The 21627-nt window shown below is 42.3% G+C and overlaps 1 protein-coding gene across 1 annotated transcript in view; it reads left to right on the top strand.

Moving 5' to 3' along the window:
- DPYSL2 (dihydropyrimidinase like 2) overlaps window positions 1-21627 on the top strand; it is a 209637-nt gene that overhangs the window by 168428 nt on the left and 19582 nt on the right. The window contains exons 4-8 of the mRNA XM_007938745.2: window positions 6666-6830; window positions 9570-9631; window positions 10175-10255; window positions 10828-10896; window positions 18264-18384. Coding sequence (XP_007936936.1) covers window positions 6666-6830; window positions 9570-9631; window positions 10175-10255; window positions 10828-10896; window positions 18264-18384 — 498 coding nt within the window. The remainder of the gene's footprint in view (window positions 1-6665; window positions 6831-9569; window positions 9632-10174; window positions 10256-10827; window positions 10897-18263; window positions 18385-21627) is intronic.

The raw sequence follows: 21627 nt of genomic DNA, 5'->3' as shown, positions 1-21627 counted from the left end.
ACCCCTCCTTGGGTTTCCGAGGCAGTATCACGGTGGAAGTAGATTGCCCCATCTTCCTTCCGAGGAGTGGCTGGTGGATTTGAACTGCCAGCCTTCTGGTTAGCAGTCAAGTGCCTTGGCCACTATGCTACCAGTGCTCCCATAATGATATTAACATACATCAAAGTCATGATAAAATAGTAGGGGCAAAAAGGATTATTTAATAAATGGTGCTGAAACAATTAGTTAACTATTTAGGAAAACAAAATAGATTCTGAGGTCATTCTTTTCACCTGTATAAAATACTTGTTGTGTCAAAAAATAGAAAAATTTCCTCTAAATGGCGGAGGGACTTTATAAAAGAATAAATCACAGAGACTAAGAAAAATAATCTGAACAACATAAAATTAAATTTATGTATGTAAGAAGCATTATCAATAAAATAATTAAAGAGTAGGCCAAACTGTAAAATATTTCCAGCAAAAATGGTAATAATACCTGCTTAAACTGATAATAAAGGAGTGGTAGTGGCATAGTGGGTAAGGCATTTGGCTGCTGACCAAAAGCTCTGCAGTTCAAATCTACCAGCTGTATCAGGAAAAGATGAGTCAATCTAAAGATTTACAGCCTTGGAAACCCAATGGGGGTCTCTATGAGTTGGGACTGACTCTATGGTAGTGGGTTTGATATTGGGTTTTAAAGCAGTAATATAGTAGTAACCATTTAAAGATCTCACACTAATCATAAAGACGAAAGGACAAGAATCCCAGCTGAAAAATGGGCAAGGAATGTGAGCAGACAGCTCATAAAAAACAAATAGAAACAACCCACAAATGTGAAAAAAATCAGACCCTCTAGCAGGCAAAGAAAAAAACCAAAAAACCAGACTCACTGCCATAGAGTTGATTCCAACTCATAGTGACCCCCATTGGGTTTCCAAGGCTTTATTCTTTACAGAAGTAGATTGCCCCATCTTCCTTCCAATAACCAGCTGGTGGGCTTGAACCTCTGACCTTCTGGTTAGCAGCCAAATGCCTTATCCAGTGTGTCACCAGAGCTCCTTAGCAGGCAAAGAAATGTAAATGAAAATAATTGGGTATCACTTTTGCCAATGAATTTTGAAGAGATTTGAAAGAGAGAATCCTTCCTATTGGTGAAGGAATGGTGAAATAGGCACTCCCATCTAGGACACATGGAAATACAAATTGGTGAGAACTGTCTAGAAGACAAGTTAGCATTGTACATCACAAACCTTAAAACAAACAATTCTCTTTCACGTGAGGGGGAAAAGTTATATAAACTTTTTAGCCTTAAGGAATCACCTTGAAGAAATGAGTTACTGGACTTAGGGGCTCAGGACCATAGTCTCAGGGGACATCACGGTCAATTGGCATAACATAGCCTACCAGGTCAGTGTTCCACATCCTACTTTGGTGAGTAGTGACTAGGGTCTTAAAAGCTTGAGAGTGACCATCTAAGGGGCAACTACTGGAGCAAAGAATGAAGAAACTCAAAAGATACGAAGGACTATGGCAATGCAACCTCCAGCCTCTATGATTCTGAGACCAGAAAAACTGGATGATGCTGGCTACCAGAATAGGAGGTCCTGGATAGAGAGAGAGAAAAATGTAGAACAAAACTCAAAATCATAAAAAAAGACTATGCTTTCTGGTCTGATAAAGGGGCTCTGGTAGTGGTTTAAGCATTCAGGTGTTAACCAGAAGGTCAGCAGTTCAAACCCTCTAGCTGCTTCATGGGAGAAAGATGAGGCGGTCTACTTCTGTAAAGATTTACAGCCTTAGAAACCTTATGGGGCAGTTCTACTCTTTCCTAAAAATGGTCACTATGAGTCAGAATCAACTCAACAGCAGTGAGGTTTTTTTTTTTTTCCCCCCACCCTGGTCTAATAGAGACTGGTAGAACCCCTGAGACTGGCCCTTAGCCAATCGTCAAGCCTGGAATTAAACTTACCCCCAAGGCTCAACTTTCAGGCAAACAATGGACAGGGCTATAAGGTGAACAATAACGCCAGGGAGGTACACACTTTTAGAACAGTCAATCATAAGAGATCGAAAAGGTAGCATCGGCCTAGGGATAAAGCTCATAAGGCAGAAGGGATAGGAAAGAAAGATAATGGAAATGGTAAACACAGGGAGGAAATGGGGAGAGTGCTCTTACGATGTAGGTTTGTAATCAGGGTCATAAAACAAAATGTGTATGAACTGTTGAATGGAAAACCAATTTGCTCTGTAAACTTTCACCCAAATCACAATAAAAAGTTTTTTAAAAGTAGTAATCTTTGACTTTGTCTCTCCACTTCAAGCGATCTAAGGAACTAGTTCAGAAATCTCTTAAAAAAATATATCCATACAATCCTTATTGATGGTGGCAGACACACTCAAATAGTTTTAATGTCTAACATTTAAATAATGACTGGCAAGTTAAGATTTACTCATGTGATATAATATTATGCGTTGTTGTTATGTGCCTTCTAGTTGGACCCGACTCATAGTGACCCCTCCTTGGGTGTCTAAGGCGGTGTCACGACAGAAGTAGATTGCTCAACCTTCCTTCCGAGGAGAGGTTCTTGTTGTTATGTGCCGAGTCAGACTTGACTCATAGTGACCCCTCCTTGGGTTTCCGAGGCAGTATTGCCATGGAAGCAGATTGCCCCATCTTCCTTCTGAGGAGTGGCTGGTGGATTTGAACTGCCAGCCTTCTGGTTAGCAGTCAAGTGCCTTAGGCACTATGCTACCAGAGCTCATATTATGTAGTCATTAAAATAATGTTTCATCAATAATAAATGACATGATGGTAGTGAAAGCCCGTAATAAAATATTAAGTGAATAAATAAAATGCAAACTTCAAATGCAGACAATTACTTAATTTTTTTATTCATTTTTTGTTAGATCAGATTCAAACTTGTTTTGGACAATTCTCTATTAACTTTTAAGTCAGGGTGACATGTCTTTCTCTTCAGAAATGGTTTCAAGAGTCGAACTCACCATGTGCTTAGTAGATAGGGATTTATGCAGGGTCATCTGCTGGACAAGCAGTCCATCCACTCCTCAGCATCCCACTGTCCTGGCCCACTGTCAGGGTTCTCTCTTCCTGGGGTATCACGTGGGCCCTTCATAGAACTGCTTTTACCAACCATGCCTTAGGATGCTTGTGTTGTCCGTTACCAGAAGTTTTAGGAGAAAGTGGGCCCATGAAACTCCTTCTAGTGGCTCCTGTGAGTATGTGGTACTATCTGCACATGTCATTCTCTTGATGAGGAGGTTATGGCTTTTATTCCAAAGGAGAGACATATATTGAATGTACCAAGTTTCCTTTTTTATATGGCTGGAGAGCCTGTTGTCATTAGCTGCTGTTGAATTGGCCCCTGACTCATGGTGAACCCCATGTGCATTGGAGCAAAATGAGGCTTGGTCCTGTGCTATCCCCTTGATGGGTTGTGGATCAGACCATCATGATCTGTAGGCTTTTCACACTGGCTGATTTGTTGGAGTAGATTGCCAGGCCTTTCTAGGCCATCTTAGTCTGGAAGCTCTGCTAAAACCTGTTCAGCATCATAGCAACACCCAGGCCTCCACCTGATGGTTGTGCATGAGGTACATTGACTAGTAATTGAACTGGGGGTCCCTCCTGTCATATGCAAGAATTCTACCACTGAACCAACACTGCACTCATGTAAATCTAAATTTGTCAGATGTCTAAGACTAGATGTTTCTTTACTCATACATCCATATAAAATACATACATAACTAGCCTCATTCCTGGTTTCATTTTATGTTCCATCATTGTTTTCCTTTTACCTTTTCTTCTACTTCTCTTATTTCTCTTCTATAAAATCTTGTATTTTATGTATCTTCATAAGCGATGTTACAACTTTTCTGGGTTTGGGGAAGAAGATGGACTATACATGAAGAAATAAAAGAAAAAGCAATATATGGAAAAAAGATTAAGAAAATACATCGGAATTAGAGTTGATTGGATTGTTGGTAATAGGATTACAAGTGATACTAATTTTCCTTTTTTTTTTTTAAACTCCAGGCAGAATTATATCATCACATTTTTATTATTTCTTAGAAAGCAATTCCATTCATACCCCGTGCCATCCAGTACAAAGACTGCATTTCTGTTTGGTAGGTGGTTATAACTAAGAATCATGGTGGGCAGTATTAAACAGAAGGAGTCTTCAGGCATTGTAGCAGCTCTGTGAATTTGAACTGGAAGAAGTTAGTTGAGTTCTCAGAGGAATACCTCCTTTGGTGCTTGACCTGATCTTTTGAGGTGGAATATGAGAATTGGAAGGAAATATTTAGGCATTTAGAACATTTAGTAAACCAGTTAAACTGATACATGTTGTTGTTGTTGTTATGTGCCCTCGAGTCGGCCCCGACTCATAGCGACCCCTCCTTGGGTTTCCGAGGCAGTATCACTACGGAAGTAGGATTGCCCAACCTTCCTTCCGAGGAGTGGCTGGTGGGTTTGAACCGCCAGCCTTCTGGTTAGCAGTCAAGTGCTTTAGCCACTATGCTACCAGAGCTCCCAAAATAGATGATTGCAAATGGTGATGAGATAATGGGATGAGGACCTTTATCCCAGATGAAAAGGATGAAGAAGATATTTTTAAGTAAAGAGCAAGGGGGAATGGATTTACAGAGAGAAGGAGCTGGCTGAGCAGAGACCTAGAGTCAGAATGATTTGGCAGGTCTGAAATGGATCAAAAGTTATAGATGCTGCCAGATTGCAACCAACCAAGTTTGCCTTTGTATATCTCAAAACTGTGGCTATCTAGGCTGAATTTTCTTTTGGTAAAACTTTTTAAGTAAGTATTAACATAGGGAATCAAATGGTACATACATATCTGATGTCTGTAATACATATAATGCGATAAAAGGCCTGCGTGTTCTGATGGTGAGGAACAAGGAGTAAGGAGCAGTGAGAGTATTAGAAAGATCAGGCAGGACCAGGGGGAGGAGTTTGAATTTTACTCTAAAGACAGAGGATAGCTACTGAAAATTTAATCAAGGGAGTGACATACTCTGATTAAAGGCTAGGAAGATCCTGTATAAAATGTGATGGATACTAAGTGATAGGTTTGTTCTTTTGAGGTATGAGGCACCATTTAAGAAAAACATTGGGATTCTTTTCCCAGAGTTTCTATGTTAGCATATTAGACATATGCATCCTCATTGCTTTTGTTAAGTAACATATACCAGATATGTATGTGCCCTTTTAATTACATGTACTAATGCTTATAAAAAAGTACATTTTCCTCTAAAAAGAAAATTCAGCCTCGATGTCCATATTTTTGAGATATACAAAACCAAGCTCAGTTGATTGCCGCATAGGAGCATCAGCAAGGTTTGATCCATTACAGAAACCTGAGCTCACTAGCACTGCCTGGGCTGGCATTTTCTTAGCTCAGAACTGCTTACTGGGTATAGGAAATCTAATGCTTCATTTAGGAAGAATGATTCAGTGCTTTAGATGTCAGTAGTTCTGGGTTTTATCTTCTTTGTTACAAAGTTTGATTTGACCTTGGACAAGTCCTTTTAGTTTGTATTTTAGTGTCTCTGTGCAGAAGATAGATAATAATCATTCTGGGTAAACCTAGTCTGCCATCATGGTAACTGGACTAGAGCTCTCTAAGACCTGGGAGAGACAAAAACATGTACAAAGACCCTGTGGCAGGAAGGAGCAGGCTAGTATTGTAAAAGAGAAAGGCAGCCTGTGTGATTGGAGGTCAGAGTGCAAAGGCAAGATGGTACCAGGTGATGTAGATGTAGGCGAAGGGCCAAACTGGGAGGGTTTGTAGACCTTGTTGGGGATTTTGATCCTTATCCAAAGAGCAATGGGAAGCCTTTGGAGGATTTAAAAAGGAGAGTGATGTAAAGCTGAATCAGCTATCTCATTTCATCCTCATAACAAATGTATGTGGTGGGTAATTTTATCCCCATTTTAAACTGACACAAAAGTTTAGGGTAATAGAGATTAAGTATTTTACCCAAGATTACCTTGCTGATAAGTGGTGGAGCCAGAAAACAAACTCAGGGCTGCATGAGTCCAAAGCCTTTATTTTGTCCTATCAACCTACCTCAATAATAAAATACAATAACCACAGCTTTAAAATGCTTTGAACTTGTAAGATGAAAGAGGCTCCCTTAAATTACAAAGTAGTATTATACTGCTGAAATATGAGTGGTGATGAGAGAGTGGATATAGAGGGGAATTTTAAAAGACCTGGTCTGCATGGCTCTGCTCCAGCACCTTAATGTTCCTTGCCATTGGGAGGCGGGGGGTGCATCTCAAACATAGCTATCAACCGAAGAAAGGTTTGACTGCTTTGGCCGGCCATTTGACACTGCCATTGTCCATAAGAACTCGTTGTCCGTGGAATGTTCCTAAGGTTTGTGCTTTCAGGGATTTTGAACTGGGAAATCAGATCTGGGCTGTGTATGCGTGGTTTCGGTGAAGCAATCATGTAGCGCCAAGCTCCTTCTTTCTCCCTCTTGGGCAGTCAGGTGGCTCAAGTGTCTCCTTAGAGACAGACTGTGGAGATCACCATCTCAATCTTGAACCCAAGAAGCCTTATTCAGGGTTGGAATGATAAAACACCTACTGGCTGGTGGCCTCGAGGTTCTTGTTGATGATGGCAAGTGTTTGTTCCTTTCCAGTTGACCACGTTGTTCCTGAGCCTGGGACAAGCTTGCTGGCTGCCTTTGACCAGTGGAGGGAATGGGCTGACAGCAAGTCCTGCTGCGACTACTCTCTGCACGTGGACATCACCGAGTGGCATAAGGGCATCCAAGAGGAGATGGAAGCCCTGGTGAAGGACCATGGTAGGTTTTGCTAACTCAACACTCTCTGGGGATATTTCTATTTATTTCACTCTATAACTTGGCACAGCTCTGTGAAGATAGCATAAAATGACAGCTGTAGATCTCATTTGTGCCTCACGCCCATGCCTGCCAATAGCAAGGAAAGAGGGTTAAGGGCCACAGCTCATGCTTGTTGGAGGTAGCCCAACCCAATGGAGTGAAATAAGCTTTTGATGATAGGAGAACTCATGTAGCCTTATTATTATGTTAAATTTTCTCACAGTCTATAAGCATTCTCATTGTTTCCATTCTGTTTGTTCTGTTTCTGTTGATCTACCTTCCCTTCTGTTCTTATATAAGGATCTTTTCTTATGTAACAATTGCTTACAGCTTATTGGGTTGAGGTAATTATATTCTCTAGTCAGGTTGAGGGGAGCTCTGGTGGCATAGTGCCTAAGGCATTTGACTGCTAACTAGAAGGCTGGCAGTTCAAACCCACCAGCCACTCCTTAGAAAGAAGGTTAGGGTTGGGCAATCTACTTCCATAGAGATACAGCCTCGGAAACCCAAGGAGGGATCTCTGTGAGTCAGATCTGACTCAACGGCAGTGGGTTTGGTTTTTTATTTTAGTCAGGTTGGGAAGTTGAAGGTATAGTGATTTGCCCTCATGTACACGAACTATTGAATATAAAATGAGTTTTGCTCTGTGAATTTGCACCCAAATCACAATAAAATTAAAAAGAAAAAAAAAGATTTGCCTCAAAAGGTAACAAATGTGTATCCCAGCGGGAATTCTGGGCAGTTTTAGGAGAGTACCTAGGAGCTTGGAGCGGAGGAGTTAGACAGCTTCTTCCTGCAAACCTGGAAGACCCAAGGATAGATTTGAGGGTGAGGAGAGAATTTAAACCTGAGATAACCTGAGGACTCTTAGCAATTCTGTAGAACTTTTTTAAGAGCAAAATTCCAGGGATTGGATTTGGAAGATTAAAGGGAGGCTGGAGGAATCTTTTTTTTTTTTTAATAATTAATTTTATTTGTTGTTGAGAATATACACAAAACATGCACCGATGCATAAGTTTCTGCATGTACAGTTCGTTGACATTGATTCCATTCTTCAAGTTGTGCAACCATTGCAAGTCATTCTCCTTCTCTCAGTTTTTCCTCCCTCATTAACATAAACTCACTGTCCCTTAATCATCCTGTCTAATCTTTGGAGTTGCTATTGTCTATTTCATCCAATATAAAGAGTTCTTAAAAGAGCACAATGCTCACTTTAGTTAAGCTAAACTATTACTTTGTTTTAAGAAGATTTCAGGGGATATTCTTGGTTCAGAATTTAGAGATGATCTCAAGGGAGGCTGGAGGAATCTTGACTCCCTCAAGGTGACTCTGAGACCCTACTGTCAGTGAGAATCTCAGGGGGTTTAGGAGGTGAAGCCAAACCATGATGTCTTCCTGAATGTCTTTGACCTTGGCCACAGAATTCTGGGTCATTGGATTAGGCTTCAGGGAAACACCTACTGATGTAAGGTTCTGGGACTTCTAGGTTCATAAGCACCCTGGGCTGTGAAAGAAATGCCATGAGGGAAGTCCCTAGCCACCTCTGAAGTGGGATGTCGCACCAGACTGAGAAGCTACAGTTTTGGGTTTAATTCTCTGCTCTTCCACAGACTAGCTCTGTGACCTTGGGCAAATAGCTTACATATTATGGATCTCATGTTTTTTTTTTTTTTTTTAAATCTCTAACATAAGAGTGTTAGACTAGATGTCATCTAAGATTCTTTCCAGCATGAAGGTTCCACATAAAAGAAAATAGGTAACCTTTGACCTTTCTCACTTTTGAGAATACCCAGACTCAAACTGATTTACTTTCCATACTCATCATGAATCTACTCCAAATCCTGGCAGGAGGGTTACCATAGTGACTGTTGCCTGGAGAGAAGAGAAGGGCCAGGATGTCATGAGGCATTTAACTCAGGCAGCTTCCAACACTCCCCAGGTGGCTTGAATTAAGCTCCAAGGCTAGGAGATTGTCAGTACAATTGTTTAAAACAGTGATGGATGGTTGGCCTGTGCGTTGGGTTGCAAGAACTCTAAAATGCCAAGATGACAGTTGCAACATCTGCTTGTTACACTAATGAGCCTTTTCTTATATAAAGAAAGTTTCTTAAAAGTCAGTACGGGGACAGCCTGGACAGTCTGTTTACCAAAGAAAAGACATTTATTACAGACTTTCATTGACAGAAACGTCTAATTTATTTTCTTGAGCAACATTTAATTTTGATACAGTTTTAAACTTAGTGATGCAAGAATAGGACAAAGCACTCTCACGGATCTTATTACCAAATTCACCCATTGTTAAGATTTTACCCCATTTTCTTTATTACCCCATTTTTTCTCAACCTCCCTCTCATATATATACGTATACATATATTTATCTTTTATACACACATATACATGTTATTGAGCAATCTAGTGGCATAATGCCTAAGGCATTTGACTGCTAACCAGAAGGTTGGTGATTCAAACCCACCAGCCACTCCTTGGAAGGAAGATTGGGTGATCTACTTCCATAATACTACTTGGGAAACTCAAGGAGTGGTTGCTATGAGTTGGATCTAACTTCTCGGCAGTGAGTTTGGGTTTTGTTTTTTTTATACATGTTGTTACAATTTTCCTATTCCTTTCCATATTTTTTGGTTTTGGTTTACCTATTGAAAGTCATTTCTCAACAACCTGTTTGTTTTGTGTGTCTACTAGGGGTAAATTCCTTCCTTGTGTATATGGCTTTCAAGGATCGCTTCCAGCTAACGGATTCCCAGGTAAGAAAACCAGCTTTTCTGAGCAAGCCTACTGGCATCTGCTACATTCAGGCCATTGCTGTTGGTTTGGAAAAGTAGCCTTCTGTGTATGGTAACCCCTTAGCTCCAAGGGAAATGACTGTTGGATTAAGTCATTAATATACTTTGCCTTTATAGAAGGTGTGAATCAGTGCCTGACCCCTCAGTCCCATACTGTGCCAGGCTCTGCAGTCTGAGCCTTGTAATGGGCTCAAAATGTGACATTGTGGCCAAGAGCCTCCTGAGCAAACCTGGTGCACAGCCAGGGGTGTCGTCAATGAACTTCTCATTACTAATCCACATTTTTTTTAGGTTCTGCTGCCTCTGTTAATTACTGCGAAGTCCTGCTGCTCTGCCAGATGTGGCCAGAAACATCACCCTTGGGGCATGTCAAAAAAGCTAGCCTTAATAGAAACATTTGAGGGCTATCATTTCTGATCCCGGAAACATTGTTGACAGGGAGATGATCGTACTTGGAACAGAAAGCTATAGTCACTGTGTCTGACTCCCACCCTCCTTTCTCAGATATATGAAGTACTCAGTGTGATCCGGGATATTGGTGCGATTGCCCAAGTCCATGCAGAAAATGGCGACATCATTGCAGAGGTATTGTGCTTTCCTCTTGATCATTTCTTTATCACCTATAGGGCAAGAGACAGACTCAAGAGTGTGAAGTGATTTCTGAAGCTTAACACCGGGGGGGGGGGTGCCAGGGTGAATTGGTGTTGCAGCCCTGGGCTCTGTGCTCATAGTTGCCCTGGCATTGTGAATGCTGGCATGCATGGCTCTCAGTCTGTAAGCAGAACATAGGAGCCAGTATCTTTCCACAAAGAAGCCATTTCTTTCAGCGCTGCTGTGTAGCTGTCTCTGGGTAGGGTAAATGTACTTTCTAGTGAAACATACACATTTTAGACTGTAGCAGAGGGCTGAGATTACATCAGCTCTCAGCATCCTGGGAATCAACTGAATGCTTCTGGAGGCTGTAATTCACCTGTACCAGCTCAGTCAAGACTAGGAACATGGTAGTGAACCCTTCTCATCGTGGAGTCTTGAGGAGGGTCTAAGTGTCAGCAGTGTTGTTTTTACATCTTGCATGATAACTTTTTACCCACATCTTTAACAATCAATGTTTGAAGTCCATTTCTCCCTCATAGCCTGGCTTTCTTTAAACATTTCAGGAGCAGCAAAGAATCCTGGATCTGGGCATCACAGGCCCTGAGGGACATGTACTGAGCCGGCCTGAGGAGGTAAACATCTGCTAAATGGGACACGCAACTTAGTCTCCACTGGGCACTGCCCAGCACTGACAACCTCAAGGGACCATCTCACCTATCCAGAGTTGGGCCTCTTAGTTGGTGATTTGAGAAGCCACAGATTAGACTGAGCCTGTAGTGTCAAGCAGCCTCAATCAACCTGAAGACTCCTTTCTGGCTCTAATTCTCCATTTCCCTTTGCTTGGATAGACACAAATAGGTTTGTGTTAGTTTCCTGCAATCTAGGTTGATGGTTTGTAACCCGGAGCCTCCAAAATCTTAAAATCCAAACCCAACTCATTGCCACTGAGTTGATTCTGACTCATAGCAACCCTGTAAGACAGAGTAGAACTGCCTCATAGAATGTCCGGGACTGTAAATCTTTATGAAAGTAGACCACATCTTTCTCCCACAGAACAGCTGGTGGGTTTCAGTTGGCAGCTGAGCACTTAACCACTGTGCCATCCAAAGTCTTACCAGTCACCAAAACAAAGTCATGGGGATTTCAGAGCTCTTCTAAATAGTTAGAAAGCATAATGGGAACAGTCAGTTTTTCCATAATAAATCTGCACAGGGTCTTACATAATTAACATAGTTTAATAGAATCAAAATCATGGAGAAAAGTAACAGCAAGGGGTCTTTTTGGTTGAGAGCCATAGTTCTTGATGGAGAGACATGTATGTTGGAAGGGGAGCGGTGCTTTCATCTTACATGATTGATAGTCTGTTGTTCTAAATCAGTATTTGTGGCCTTTTAAGTACTTCTCAGAAGTTTGCTCCAAATGAAGGGCTGTAGGCAGGGCTTAAGAGGACCTGACAAAAGAATAATATGGGGGCTCTGAGCTAAGAGAATGATCATGGGAGTCTTTGGGCTCCTTCCCTGATCACAGGCCATACAATACTGAATAGAAATGAACAAACTTGTTCCTTAACAGAAAGATGTAGCAGAAAATTACAGGTTCAGAGAAGGACAGAAAATCATCAATGAACAAGAAGGGGTTTTAAAAATACATGTAGGCTTCACAAGTAGCACTTTTCCTTCTGGAAATAGGTTGAGAGGGATGATAGGCAAGATGAGTGTGTATGGGACAATGGGCACCAAATCATAGAACTTTGAAACCAGCGTGTCTCAACGGTTTGGGGAGTGTTCATGTGAGGACCAATGACACGAAGAGGATGTTACTCCCCCTTCTAAGAAAATGGATTCAAGAGGGTGGTAAAGGTGCCATCACCAGCTGTCTAGGGTAGGGTGAGGTGGTGTACATCCCCAGGCTCTCTCCAGCTATTGCAAGAAGGGGTGAGACTGGAAAAGGAGAAACAATTTAAGGAAAGAGACAGAAAAGAGAGAAGGCAGAAGCTATTCTAGAGTGTTTTGCGTACAATGAGAATTTATTCTCTCTTACTCTATCCTTACTATCCTGACATTAGACACACACACACACACACACACATCAGGATTCCTTCAGCACTATCTAACCCCGTGAAAGTGTCCTCTTCCCAGCCGAAGGACAAAAGCTATTATTAGCTTGTCAGCATTGCATGGTCCATTTCTGAAAGTGACTTATTTAGGCCCCTGCTTTAGCTGAGGGCAACCCCGTGCTATGATTTTGCTGGTGGACAATGATTCAGGAAGGTAGCTTGTGGGAAAGACAGGCTCACTAATAATCACTAAAAGATGCCTGAGGCAGATTTTGTACACATGTATACACACATGCAGGCATATATACATGCCCACACACATGTATTCGTACTTGCATACACATACACATGTACACAAACCTGCACAAACATACACATTTGCACACATGTACAGTCACCCTCTCAGTCCCTAAAGCTAGTGGGGCTACCCCATCCCATTTCTAAAGACACTCTGATGGTTCCTTTCTATTACTTTGTTTCCCCTTCAAGACTGGCCTCAGTGACCTTTTTAACGAGACTTCCCAGCATATACATGTTGGGGTAGGAGGACTGATAGAAACCATGATTACTCTCAGCTCCAACCTCCTTGAAGTTGGTCTGGGGTTCAGTTGTAAAATCATTTTGGAATTAGGACTTTAAGCTGAAGGAGCCCTAGAAAGACAAAGGGATGAAATGGCTCTTGTGGTACTTAATTGTTTTCCTTGGAAACCCCATTCAAAGCTAACGTTTATCGAGCTTACTATTTCACATTTGAGCTTTCTTGTGAGACAGATACCAGAGAGCCTCCTTTGCACAACTCCAGGGGCTACCATTCACATAGACTACAAGGCTCCATCCAGGGAATATCATTTACATTCTATTCTGTCTGTGTGGTGCTGCTGCAGTTGTGCTGTGGTAGGTCTCTTTGTCATTTCCATCTTTCTCCTGTGCAGAAACTAAGGTGGCATGAAGTTAAGTGACTGCTGAGTATACCCCACCCCCAAGTATGCATGCACGTACACACAGAATTCTAAGCTCAGCTTAAAGCCAACTGGGTCCTTGTCAACACGTGGTAACACCTGGGGCTGGACTTAATTAGAGTTTACTCTTGACCTTCATTCAGGCTGTTGGCTGGTAAGCCAATCTCATCCTGTTCAGTTGCATCAGAGAGTAAGAATAGATGTTGCCCTCTGAGAAAAGCTGATTGCCGCTTTTCCTGGCCACAGGAGGCTACTTCCAAGACCCACATTGTCATTAATCTGTAGAGTTTTTCTAAGGGCTTGCTTACCTCTTTTTCCTATTGTTTACTCTGTACCCCAAATCACTATAAACACTAACAGAAATCGGCTCACCCTGGGCTTACTAAGAAGGGAAATGTAATGAGAAGAGAATTGATCTGGTTACTGTTTTGACCAGAAAAATTAAAACCATTTTTACATGGTGAGAAACAGGAGATATCTTTTCTAGCAGTTGTTGCCCTGAGAATTTCAGTCTCCCAGTAGCTAATTACAGAGGCTTCTTTGAGAACTGTTAGTTTGAGGAACTCAACGACATGAGAAACTCTTAACTCCGTGGGAGGTTCTGCTTGCCTTGTAGGGAAACTGTTTTTTATTCTATCTTCTTTCTAGAGGCATCTATTTTTCAGTTGGTTTAGAGGCATTTCATACTATACACCTTGTATATGTCAGGCATTATTCTTGGTGCTTCTGGGTAATTTCATCTTTATGACAGCTCTGAGGTGAGGAGGTGGCGTTAGGGGCTTGTAATCAGGTGGCACAGTTCCTGGGTGGCAATATGGTCAACACACTCAGCTACTAAGCAAAAGATTGGAGATTCAACTCTACCCCGGGGCCCCTCAGAAGAAAGGCCTGGTGATCTGCTTCAGAAACATCAGCCACTGGATCACATGGGGTCGCCATAAGTTGAGTCCACGTGAGAGTAACTGATGGTATTCAGACTGCACAGTCATAATAGAACCCAACCCTGCCAGTATTTTCTCCCTTGGCTACTGGTTATTATTTTTTAGTTCATGCCAAGGAATCTGTGTGTGTTAAAGCCAATGTCAGTGATAAAGAGAAAAAAGTATGGAACCATTCAGAAGGAACTTGAATATTATAATCCAGTTAGGGAAATATTTCCAATATACATGAACAGTAGTTAATAATACACAACAATTTTACTGCTTTTTTTATACTGTGTACACAACCTAAAGGATCCCTTGTGACGTAAACGTTTAAGTGCTTGGCTACTAAACAAAAAGTGGTTGTTCATACCCATCCAGCTGCTTCATGAGAGAAAGACCTGGTTAATCTGTTTCTTTCTGTAAAGACTACAGCCAACAAAACCCTACAGGGCAATTTTACTGTCATGCGGAGTCCCCACGAGTCAAAAATCAAACTCAGCAGCACCTAGGAATAGCACCAACATCATGGTGACCAACTTGGACATTGCACTTGAACTTTACGAAAAATTTTCCTGCCACCATATGCTTTTCTTCCCAACCCACCATTGTGAGATTTCCTGATAAGATTTTCTCTCGTTTTTAGCAGAAAAGATTGAAGGGAGGACAGGAGAGAATGCAGAAATCTGGAAAGCATCCCTCAACAAATATTGACTGAGTATATACTATGATTGAGATGGTGCTAGGCCCTATAGGGGACAGCAAAATGAGCTAAAAAGTGACTCTTTCTGGAAGGAATTTGTAGATTACCTGGGGAGAACGAGGAGATAGAGAGTCAGCATGTAGGAAGGAATGGATTAGGAGCTAAGACAGAGGTACAGCTCTAAGATGGGTAATATGGGAAGGGACAGTGCTTGGAAATGATGGTAGTGAAGCCTTCACAGAGTGAGGGACTTTCCACCTGGTGTTGAGGACTGGCATGACTTGGATATGCAGAGAGGGGAGGAGGGATGTGGGCTTGCAAGGTAGCAGTAGCTGAGTACTGACATGGTTGTGTGTCCCTAGACAGATCACTCCCTTTCTCCCCATATCTGCTTGCGTGTCATGTGCAGACCTGTGCTTCATAGGGTTTCAATTGGCTTATTTTTTGGAAATACATCACTGGGTCTTTTGAAGTACCTCTTGGTGGACTGGAACTTCCAACAGCTGAGTGTGTTAACTGTTTGCATCACACAGGGAGTCCAGGGGTTACCTCATCTTTAAAATCAGAAGATGGGGTGGATGACCTCCAAAATCCCTGCTAGTTAGCTCTACCATGAGCTAAAGAGGTTTTATCTTCAAGCTATGATAAGATTCATTTTCCTTTAAAGTGATGTTATTTAAATCACAGTTCACAGTATGTAAAACTGTTGATATTTTATATCAGAAGCATACACATAAAAACACGAAAGGGTAAAATGTTTGTCATACCAAGATCTGGGTGGAACGTAGAAAGCTGTGGCTAACTGACCTCTCTAATGAGGTAGTATTTGAGTTCATCCTTTGCCTCAACTTGAGGTTACTTGTAGGGCTGGTGGAGGGGTCAAAATTCTTGCTAACCTCACACCAGATGAGTGAATTCAGACAGATCCCTGACTGATTACTGGATTCTTTCCACCAGAGCCAGTCTTCATGGAAGTCAGTCTTATGGCGGAAGAGCCCCGGATGGCACTGTTTGATTTACTCTCTGATTAGTATGATTACACATCCCAGTTGCTCAGGACAGTCCTGGTTTATGCTTCTGGCTCCCATGCAATTATTAATAGTGCCCTTTCACTTTCAGAGTGTTTAAGTTGGGACAATAAATTACAGTCACCCTGCACAACTTGGAGGTGCTGAGGATTCTAAAACTAGTTGCCATAAACCCTGACTCATGGCTACCCCACGTGTGTCAGAGTAGAACTATGCTCCAGAGGGTTTTCAGTGGCTGATTTTTCAGATGTAGATCACCATGCCTCTGAGTGGACTTGAACCCCCAGCCTTCCGGTTAGCAGCTAAATGCTTTAATTGTTTGTACTACCCAACAAGTCCATGAGCATTCTCGTGGAGTTTTTTTTTTTTTTTTTTTTTCCCCTCCACTTGAGGTGAGGTAATTGCAGAGATGCCCAGAGTTCCTCCTCTGTGCTGCTCAAGTCAGAGGCACTGCTATTGTAATTGGAGCCAGAATGAGAAGGAGGGCTTATCATTCAGTTATTCAAGGAATTAAAAGCATTTGGATGTTTTATGAGCTTTTTCAACAGTCATTTGGTTTGCCTTTGGAATTCTTGACATCTCTCTTCACATAGTTGATGCCTGAAAGGCCAAATGTGAATGCAGTTGTCTTAGTTTTATTAAATTAGATTATCAGTTAATGCAATTATAGTATTTAAGCTCTAGGCCAAGCTCCTGTGAAGACATGGTTAGCAAAGTTAATTCTGTTAGGAGCTCAGTGATTTCTTGTGGAAAATAACTCTTTATGGAACTGCCTAGCATGAAATAACATTAACATAGAATGAAGTCATTTGTATGTTCAATAGTAAATATTTTGGAACACCTTTTATGTACTAGGCACTATGTTGGGAATAGGGGAGGGGGGCTTAGGGAGGCATGGAGGTTATGAACCTCAATTAGATCCAGTCCCTTCCCTTAAGGAGTTCAAGCCAGGGCATTTTGCCAAGATTTGGGGGATGAAGCAAATGATTTTGTTTTTGGGTTATAAATTGTATTTGAAATGCTTTTGTTATTGTTGTTGTTGAAAATACACCCAGCAGAACACACACCAATTCAACAATTTCTACATGTATAAGTCAGTGATATTGATTATATTATTTAAGCTATGAGGGTAACCATTCTCACCCTACTTTTCTGAGTTGTTCTTCCCCTATTGATATAAACTCACGGCCCCCTAAGCTTCCTGTCTAACGTTTTGAGTTGTCAAGGAGCAAATAACTTTTTTAGACCTGCTGTTACAGTTTAACCTGCACTTTCTATTGGCCATTAAAGACACACAGTGCTCATTCCTTTGAAAGATCCTATCCAATCAGGTATTGAACAGTATTCATTTGGAACTTTTGAAAAAGAATCATTCGTGAAAGCATCAGGTTTAAACAACCAGATTATTAGTGCACCTCCCCGCTGTTATGGCGAAGGTTGTACCAGTCTGTGGCAGGCCGGCGGCCGACTCTCATGTTTTGCACACAGAGGGCCTTTGGTTCACACAAATGCTGTCTGCTCCATTCCGAGAGTCCTGTGAGGTTGCTTTGTTCTGTGGGTGATGCTGGCTTCGTTCGTGGGCGTCTAACCAAAGCCTAGTGCACAAACAACATCACTGAATGTCTTGACCTAAGATCATGTGAGCAGAATGAATACACTGAGTTGAGAACAGTGTTTCCATGCATAGTGCTTCTCACACGTAGCAAGTATCACCTACAACCAAACCAGCTGATACCAAGTCGATTCAGACTCATGGTGACCCCCATGTGTGTCACAGTGGAACTGTGCTACATAGGGCTTTTCATGGCTGATTTTCGGGAAGTAGATCACCAGACCCTTCTTTCAAGGTGCCTCTGAGTGGACTCAAACTGCTAACGTTTTGATGACAGCCAAGCGTGTTAACGGTTTCCACCATCCATGGATTAGCATTGTTAATACCTAGTTTTAACAACTTGGATTACTGGGCCCCATCCCCAGAGTTACTGGCTCTGTAGGTTTGGGATAGAGCCCGAGAATCTGCATTTCTAACAAACTCCTCCAGGCTGATGCTGAAGTTGCAGGTCTGCTGACCACAGTTTGAGAACCACTGTATGAAGGTCCCTGGATACCCATGAAATGGTCAGGAAGGCATCTCTCCATCATTTCAGCTAACCAATTTGAGTGACACTGAGTGAGCCACACTCCCCTTCCCCTCAGTGCCACTCAAAGTAGAAACTTGAGGACACAGCAGTGTATCACAGTCTCATTCATTTTCATTTCTCTTGGTGGGTGGAAGCAAAAGAAAGGGACTGGTGTGGTGGGCTGCGTTCTCATGTTCAGATGCTCTTTTATAGGTCGAGGCTGAAGCCGTGAATCGTTCGATCACCATTGCCAACCAAACCAACTGCCCTCTGTACATCACTAAGGTGATGAGCAAGAGTGCAGCTGAAGTCATTGCCCAGGCCCGGAAAAAGGGTGAGTGCTGCTGACTGAGTGTGGGTAGGTTTGGATGATGAGGGAAGGGGTGCTCCTCACCAAGGTGGTTCCTTTTCCAAACCCTCATGCCAAGTGGGCCACTTTGATCATGTTCCAGCATTAACCTAATTACAGTGAAGTAAGGCAGAGAGATCCAGTTTCCTCCCTTTGTTCCACTGCTGCGGCCTTGTTAGTATCTATTTAAAGCCGTGTGCAGCAGAGAGTGGGTGGGCAGGCATATTTCCCTCCTGCCCCCCTTCGATAGCAAAGTTGGATTTAATTTGACGCAGTCTAAATAAACTAGGCACATACACAGATTACGTCAGTTTCCATCTGCCACAGAAGCTTTCTGGGGAACGTTATATTGCAAAATGCTTTCCCCTCCCTGGCTGGTGATTTCCACCAGGGTAAGGGAGCTTCAGGTAAGGGGATTTGCCCTGGGCCCCATCATTACCAGTTACTTGTGTACTTCCTGTAAATAAACTATACATGGATACATTCTAGGCTGAGGATGGATCCTTTGTTATAGAAGAATCCATTGAGAATGTTATTGGAAACTTAATTTACTAATTGCAGCTTCCAGCACTTCTTCCAAAGGATCTTCCATGGTGTACCTTATGCATTATGAATGCAGCAGAGCCCTATTGTAACCTACCATTTGTTTCATGACTTTGGATAATCACACAACATGTATTATGCTTGGAAATGTGGCTCCGTGTGCAGAAAGCATGATAGAATAGAATTGGCTTTGACAGTGCTTCTTAGGCTGATTTGAACACGAATATTATAATAGGCACCTCCCCTGCCTTTTTCCCCATAATGTTTTTTCCTCTCATCCTCTCTCCCTCTGACTCTCTATGTCTCCATCTCTTTTTCTCCCTTGCTCTTTTTTCCTTGCTCTGTTTCTCTCTCCATCTCTGCTTCTCTATTTCTCTCCCTTTTTCTCTTGACTTCTGTCTAGATTTCTCTTGGTTTCTTTCTTTTCGGTCTCTCTCTGTCTTTCACTTTCTTGGTCTCTGTATCTCTCTGTATTCTATCTAGTATCTGTCTATCTTCTATCTGTTATCTATCTACCTGTCTGTCATCTGTTTATCCCATTCTCTCTCTCTTTGTCTCTCTCCATTCTTCTCTGTCAGTAATGGAGCAGTTTGACTTCTATGACTCAGTGTCTGCTTCTCTGCTGAATCTGAGCCACATGGATAAGGTGGGTGACTTGGAGCAAGACCTAGAACAAATTGCTCAGTGATCACTGAGTCAGGTTGTACCTAGAGAAGATGGCTTGCAGACAGACCCAGCAATTCCTGGCTTCTGTTCTTTGGAGCTCTAATGGGGCCTCTCCCTAGGCTTTACATCATATGGTTGCTGCATTACCATCTTGGAGACCTGCCCTCTCCTGGCAGCTGGAAGGAATTGCCCTTTTGAAATTAAAAAACATTCACCCAAAATAACATAATCTACTCAGAATGGCAACATCATGAACAGCTACAGAGTTGGTGATGCTCCCTTACCTAGGCACATATTTGCACTGTGACTGGTCATGTGTGCGAACAACCTCAGCACTGACATGGTCACAGCATCACTGCTTCCACATTGTTTTGGGACAGTTGGCACAAAGTCTGAAAAAGGAGCAATAGGTGGCAGCTTATTTTATCAACCACACTGTACCTAGATAGCAAACATCTTAACATGAGTTTCGATTGAGTCCTTGTTTTCCAAAGCCTACTCCACATTCATCTACTCTTACGTAGATGGAGGAGCCCAGCCTCTGTCAAGTCCAAATCATGAGGCAAGTAGAGTCATGGGACTAGCTCTGGACTGAATTTGGGGACCCCAGCCTGGCCAGCAGTACAGAACTCCCTTCTCCTTTCTGCATCTCTGTTTTCATTTGAGGGCAAGGAGCTTGGCTGTGCTATGATAGAGTCCACATCTGCTCTCACACGTTGACTCAGTGCCTAGTGTCCCTCTATTGTGTTTACAACTTTGACCCTGTATGTATATAGAGGGAATAGGCATCAGGCACTTGGAGAATATACTTTACTTTGCTCATCCCAAAACCTTCAAGCATGGGTGCAACAGTTTTTTTTTTTTAGTGATCTCAGGGTGGCTCTTGCTTTCAAACCATCACCCTTTAGTCCTTGAAAGCCTTAACTTTAGGTGAATCTGAGTTGCTAAAAAGGACTTTCTGGTGCATATGGGTGTATCTTATTTTACTTTTGCAGCTGAGTAAACTGAAGCTCAGAGGGTGGAATTGGGAATTGACCCTCAGGCATCAAGCTGCCAGGCCACGAGCCATGAAGATCTATGTTAATATCTGACTAACTTATTCACGTACTCCGAAGGAAGGTTGGGCAATCCTACTTCTGTAGTGATACTGCCTCGGAAACCCAAGGAGGGGTCGCTATGAGTCGGGGCCGACTCGACGGCAATCAACAACAACAAGATCATTTTAATGTGAGAAATGTGACCATCTCCTCTGCATCTGTGGGAGCCTGGCACCCAGCACAGTCATGGGTCATATGGAAGCACGATTCCTAAATGACCAAGAAGGAGAATACTGTAAGATGTGGTGAGAGTTTGCTTTCTGGAATCAAACTGCCTGGACCAAATACCAGCTCTGCTGTGTAATCATGTAACACTGGGCAGGCTACTTGCATCTTTAGGTTTAATTTTCTCATATGCAAGGTGACAACACTAATGAATGTAAAGGATGAAATAGAAAGAAGTAACTATGGTAACTGTTATCTGCTATTATCATCACAAAGGCCTTGCATGGCCTAAATGGTCAACAGCTTGCCTACTAATCAAAAAGTTGGAAGTTCGAGTCCACCCAGAGATTACCTTGGAAGACAGGTCTGGCAATCTACTTCTGGAAGATCCTGGCCACTGAAAACCCTGGGAAGCACAGGTCTACTCTGACACACATGGGGTTGCCATGAGTCAGAATAGACTCGACAGGAGCTAGCTTGGTTTTGGGGTTTTGTTTTTGGGAGTTATTATTAAGATTAAAGAGTGAATGACTAGTTTAACCTTCTGCTAGTTAGAAAAGCAGAGCAAAGATGCCTGCTGGCCTGGGGCGAGGATTTTCTACTCAGGATTGTTTTCTTGTGGCTCCTATAGTTAAGTGTGAGGCACTGCCAACTTTCTGCTGCTCAGTTTCTTCATCTGGAAAAGGAGAGTTTTTTCATTTGTTGTTGTTAAGTGCCGTCAAGTCGTTTCCGACTCATAGCAACCCCATGCACAGCA

Source organism: Orycteropus afer, unplaced genomic scaffold (genome assembly GCF_000298275.1).
Source record: "Orycteropus afer afer isolate SDZICR_OR568_19922 unplaced genomic scaffold, OryAfe1.0 scaffold00053, whole genome shotgun sequence".
Lineage (NCBI taxonomy): Eukaryota > Metazoa > Chordata > Mammalia > Tubulidentata > Orycteropodidae > Orycteropus > Orycteropus afer.
This window is presented reverse-complemented; position numbering and strand designations above follow the sequence as displayed.